Source organism: Pseudochaenichthys georgianus, unplaced genomic scaffold (assembly GCF_902827115.2).
Source record: "Pseudochaenichthys georgianus unplaced genomic scaffold, fPseGeo1.2 scaffold_593_arrow_ctg1, whole genome shotgun sequence".
In the NCBI taxonomy this organism is placed as follows: domain Eukaryota; kingdom Metazoa; phylum Chordata; class Actinopteri; order Perciformes; family Channichthyidae; genus Pseudochaenichthys; species Pseudochaenichthys georgianus.
In genome coordinates, this window is record NW_027263152.1 from 99,400 (window position 1) to 104,848 (window position 5,449).

Below are 5,449 nucleotides of genomic sequence, written 5' to 3' on the forward strand. Positions count from 1 at the left end.
GCGTCACGTGGTGTGCTAAAACACTTCCTGGTTAGCTTTCCGCTAGAAATGTAAATCTCAAAATGGCAAAAGAACGGCGAAAAAAACGTTCACAGAGAAGACGACAACAATTGTCACTTGCACGAAGCAAGGTTATACAAAAAACAAATGACCCCGACCATGAAATGCCTTCACAGAGTGCGTCGAGGCGCAAGCTGTCGTCCAGAGAGCAGGAGGGTTCAGCTAGCGCCTCACTGCAATCTGTAAAGGTCCTTTTCTCAAAATGAGTTTTTTCTCCTACTCTGAGTTCGAAATGTCAACTTCAGTAGCACGTACATACACCAAACCTTCCAGTTATATTCCTATCAATATTATGAAGGCTTTTACAGAAGGGTTTGTTCATATATTCATAGCCTGAATTATACAACATTGTATACCTAAAAACATGGAGAAAATGGATATTTTAGGGCTGTTGACAGTATTTTCTGATTTATGGAGTGATACAAAGAGATATCCAATATCCCTTCTGTAAAAGCCTTAGATACTAATATGACTACAAAATGAAACAATAATTTTGAACCTGGCTTTATCCAAAGTTCAGATTTCGATTCCTGAAGTGTGTAATATGTGCATATTTAATGAGATAATGGAGACTTTGCATATTTAAACATGCTATTTCAGAAAACTTGTAATACAAAAAACAATTGCCTTATTGTAAGTAATTTACGAGACATTTCTAGTTGATACCTTTAAAAAATTACCCTATTCACCTGGGGTGTCTCGCCTTACATTTTAAAACAAGGGACAGTGTACATCAGTAAACATTACAATTCAATTCAATGGAATTTATTATTACCATGTGTTCCTCCAAATGTTGACCGTTTTCTCAGAAGTTTTGACTTTTCTTCTCATAAATGTGTTAACTAAAAAGAACAGAGAGGGAGTGTGTGTGAGTGTGAGTGTGTGTGTGTGTGTGTGTGTGTGTGTGTGTGTGTGTGTGTGTGTGTGTGTGTGTGTGTGTGTGTGTGTGTGTGTGTGTGTGTGTGTGTGTGTGTGTGTGTGGTGTGTGTGTGTGTGTGTGTGTGTGTGTGTGTGTGTGTGTGTGTGTGTGTGTGTGTGTGTGTGTGTGAGTGTGTGTGTGTCGTGTTGCTCCCAGAGAACAACTAACAATGTGGTTTCTGCACCACAAGAGGCAGCAACGCACTAAAGTGTGTCTCGTGTGCCTGAACAGAGCCTGAAGAAGACCATTTCCCTTCCGGTGAGAGCTGTGACTCCAGCAGCTGATTATCCAACCGGTCATGGCGGAGAAAGGAGCAGAAGAGTCCGCTAAAGCCTCACCATCGTCGGGAGAGAAGCAGCTGCCCCGCCGCAAACAGGAGCTGGACTACTTTAAGAGGAACGCAGCGCGCCTGCGCACAAGGAACCTGGGCACCGGCCTGCTGATAGGCGCGTTTGTTGTCGGCATGTGTATCCTTCAGTGGGGCAAAGTCACTAACAAGTACTGCACTGAAGTACAACTGAGAAGTACTTTACCTGAGTGTGTTAGGGTGTATAGAGACTTAAATGTCTGTGGTTTTACTATTATAGTGATTTTTTTCCAGGAGTGCAAAGTAACTAACCAAAGCACTGCAGGTTCCTCACGTTCTCACCAGAGAGCAGGAATATACACTTTGCTGCAGCTCAATTGTATCTATAAACAAGTTATTTCAACAAAATTAGGTGAATTTAAATGTAAATTTGGTCAAATGTAAACATTAAATATCATGTATTTTTGCATTATCACCGTTTGTCACCAGAGGGCGCCAGAGCCCATGTCAATAATAATGCATGAAGCAAAATGCAATATCCCCCCGAGATAAGTGTATGCAAACTACTGCACTGAAGTACAACTGTGAAGCACTATACCTGAGTGTTTTAGGGAAAGGTTGTAGAAGTACTCAGATCTTGTACTTGGGCGCTTTCACACCAAGTACTTTGCCCCGGAGTTGGGGAGTCTTCCGAGTAAATCCCCAGAACGCCGACACCTCCTCATCTCCACCGCTCCCATGTTTCATTTTGTGTTGCCATAAGTTAGTCTCTCTGTGTTTCTGCGCTGGGCTAATGCTAATGCTAATAATGCTAATGGGAGGATAATAAAATGGCGGCTTCACAAAACCTTTTGGGAGTTTGATGGGGCGTGGTTTGCAATCCGCCAGCCAATCAGAGATAGGAACCTTTTTCTCCCAGGAAAGTCCTACACCACCTCATATTGAAATACAACCATTTTTTATGCAACTCTTATCTTTAATTGCACATTTTAACTTTACATTCTCATGTTACACTGAAAAAACTGAAACGTTGACTTTAATCAAATGTATTATGTCAACAGATTCCACGTAACTGTATTAGTTAGTTCAAAGCAATAATATTAAGTTTAAATAAAAAGTATTAGGTTCAACTTAATGTTATTGCCTTCCACTAACCTAATACAGTTATGTGAAATGTGTTGACACAATACATTTGATTAAAGTCAACGTTTCAGTTTTTTCAGTATACCATAACTATTTGTATTGCATTATCTCTACTCATAGCACATTTCTATTTTAACCGCTTATATTATTATTATTTTGTCCCATTTCATTTAGTCTGTATGATTATCCATCAGAATCAACACCCTAGTGGTCCAGATCCTCAGCTACTGGTAAAATAACAACCAATGGCAGACATTTTCAAAATGGGTGCCATTGGACAATGCGATGGCCCTATAGCCAATATCTTCCGTAGCTCTAACAGTGTGCTCATGGTTTTATCATCAAAAGCACCTTCCCATATCTGCTGGACTGTTATGCATATTTTTGGCATTTCCATTTCCCCGGGATAATGGCATGTTGTGGTTCTTCAGGATGCAGCTGCTGTTGCTTTTCTTTGACCTGCAGCTGTTCAGTCAGCTACACCATCCTGTCCGTCAAACAGGAGCGAGTCCTGGAGGAGCTGGACGACGAGGCCAGAGTCCACATCATGAGAGGGCCTCGAACCGGAGCTAACTCCTGATCCAACTCCCGATCCAACTCCTGAACCAGCCCACTCTCAGCCATCCGGAACCAAGGCCTACACCTAACTTTCCCCACATCCCAGCCCCAGGCCGACACCTAACTTTCCCCACATCCCAGCCCCAGGCCGACACCTAACTTTCCCCACATCCCAGCCCCAGGCCTACACATGAAGCTCAGTGCAAGTTCTTTCACTCCGCAGCTGCATATAATCAGCTCATCAACATGTTCCTCAGTGGGGCAAAGTCACTTACACAAGCACTGCAGGTTCCTCAAGTTCTCCTCAGAGAGCAGGAATATACACTTCGCTGAGCAGCTCAATCTAATCTATAAACAAACTATTTCAAAAGTGAATTTAAATGTGGTCCAATTTAAACATTGAATATCATGTATTTTTACATTATCACTGTTTGTCGCCTGAGTCAATAATCAGGCATGCAGCGAATTACAATACCCGCCTTCTCATGTTACCATAAGTTATTGCGACGATTTTGGCGAATATTGCAATTGTGATATGAATGACGTTCTTTGAGAGACGGACCATTGTTGAACATTGTTCTCATTGTAATATAAACATATATTATATATTAACCAATGTGTTGACGTTTAACCCGTTGGTACTGTTTATGTTCGAATCAAATAAAAACAGTCAATTCACCTTCCTTAACATATATTGTCTTTCTCTCAATTCCCGATATTTTGTCCGTTTCTCAATGTCGAGTACACCGGCTGCAGAGCCACCATTTCAAGTATGCTACGTCATCGAGTGGTGCAGAATGCTGGGCATTGAACATGCATTCAAACAGTCCTTCGGCGCCACTCGATGACGTAGCATACTTGAAATGGTGGCTCTGCAGCCGGTGTACTCGACATTGAGAAACGGCGTGTGTGTGTGTGTGTGTGTGTGTGTGTGTGTGTGTGTGTGTGTGTGTGTGTGTGTGTGTGTGTGTGTGTGTGTGTGTGTGTGTGTGTGTGTGTGTGGATGCAGTGGACAGACAGCTCTCAGTTGGTTTGGTGTCCTCTGCTTACTTTTAATACTTGTAAATACAACTTTTGGCCCGTAATTTATTTTCCTCATTGTAGCGACCAGGGAGAGAGGGGGGGGGGATATCAAGTCTGATAGTGTTACGTTATTATGAGAGCGCTCTGTTTGATTCTGAAATGGTATATAAATATATACGTGTCATTCGTTATAGTCACGACATGTAATCTATTGATTCGTGTTCACCAACACGATGTTCCCCTTTTCTTCGTGTCACACAGAACGATGTTCAAAGCAATGTATTTCTACTGGTAGTGTGTTTCGTGCCTGCAACGTGTGTTTTTCTCCGGTCGGCTCGTGGAAGACCGGAAGCTGTGTGGTTCATAAAAACATGTTCTTGCTCAATATCGAGCCACCATTATTGTTTATTTTAAATCGTATAATGTCGGACTTGTGTTGCCGTCTGTGGGAGAGAAACGGCTCAGAGCCTCAGGAAACTGACATCTGGATTTTTTAAAATCTTTTTTTCCTTCTAATTTGTTATTCTTTTCTAAATAACACACTGTTATTTACTCACCAATAACACACTGTTATCCTTGCTTTTATTTATTGGTTTAATTCCATAATCTCTGGCGTTTTTTGCGTCCGTCAGGAACTGCATTTCAAAATAAAAATAACCGGAAACAGCCGTAGGCCTGTAAGGGACATTTCGAGCATCATTGCGAAACACAGCCACCGAACTGATTACCCAAGATCCTCAGCTATGGTTTGAGCTCGCTGATTGGATGTTTTAGCCGCAATGCATGTCTAATATATTGCTTTCCTGTAATGTGAACTATGTTGAAGCACTTATTGTAACTGATATGACCAGCCCACTCAGGCTGCGTACACATGACACGACTTTGCAAAGGCGTGCAATAGCTACGCAGAAGTCCTTTGCGTGCATACGATGCTCTGATATCGCCTCACACGTTAAGACAGAGCTCTGTGGCTTCAGGCTGGATCGCCGTTCCAATGACAGTTTTAATGTTTGCGGTGCAATAAACGACACAGCAGCTTATTGGGTTAGGGTTCAATAAATGGCAACGATATGTAGAAACGCATTTAAGATACGTTCATAAGAAACGTAACGTGGGAGTATCCTATGCACGCAAAATCGGACTTCTGCGTATCACACACACACACACACACACACACACACACCTACACACTCAAACACACACACACACCATGTATACATCATTTCAGGGGACATTACATTGACTAACATGCATTTCCTGGAGACTTATCCTAACCTAAACCTAACCAAGTCTTCACCCTAAAATTAATGATCCCTTATGGGGACCTCCAATGTGTCCCCATAAGGGAGGCGAGTCCCCACACGTGACTATGTAAACAGATGCAGGTCCCCACAAGGATAGTAATGCTAGTCTACACACACCCACACAAACACACACAC

The 5,449-nt window shown here is 42.2% G+C and overlaps 1 protein-coding gene across 1 annotated transcript; it reads left to right on the forward strand.

Annotated features, from left to right (window-relative positions):
* The first annotated feature begins 1,215 nt into the window (after positions 1-1,215).
* coa3b (cytochrome C oxidase assembly factor 3b) lies at positions 1,216-3,670 on the forward strand. The gene is made up of 2 exons (XM_034079359.2): positions 1,216-1,446; positions 2,903-3,670. The coding sequence occupies exons 1-2, from the start codon at positions 1,278-1,280 to the stop codon at positions 3,007-3,009; spliced, it is 276 nt and encodes a 91-aa protein (XP_033935250.1). The 5' UTR covers positions 1,216-1,277; the 3' UTR covers positions 3,010-3,670.
* Positions 3,671-5,449: the final 1,779 nt, after the last annotated feature.

Bases quoted from the DNA above. Each gene is read 5' to 3' on its own strand.
- coa3b (XM_034079359.2), top strand. From the start codon at position 1,278: ATGGCGGAGAAAGGAGCAGAAGAGTCCGCTAAAGCCTCACCATCGTCG. The intron at 1,447-2,902 runs GTATCCTTCAGT...GCAGCTGTTCAG, and splicing joins CGCGTTTGTTGTCGGCATGT to TCAGCTACACCATCCTGTCC.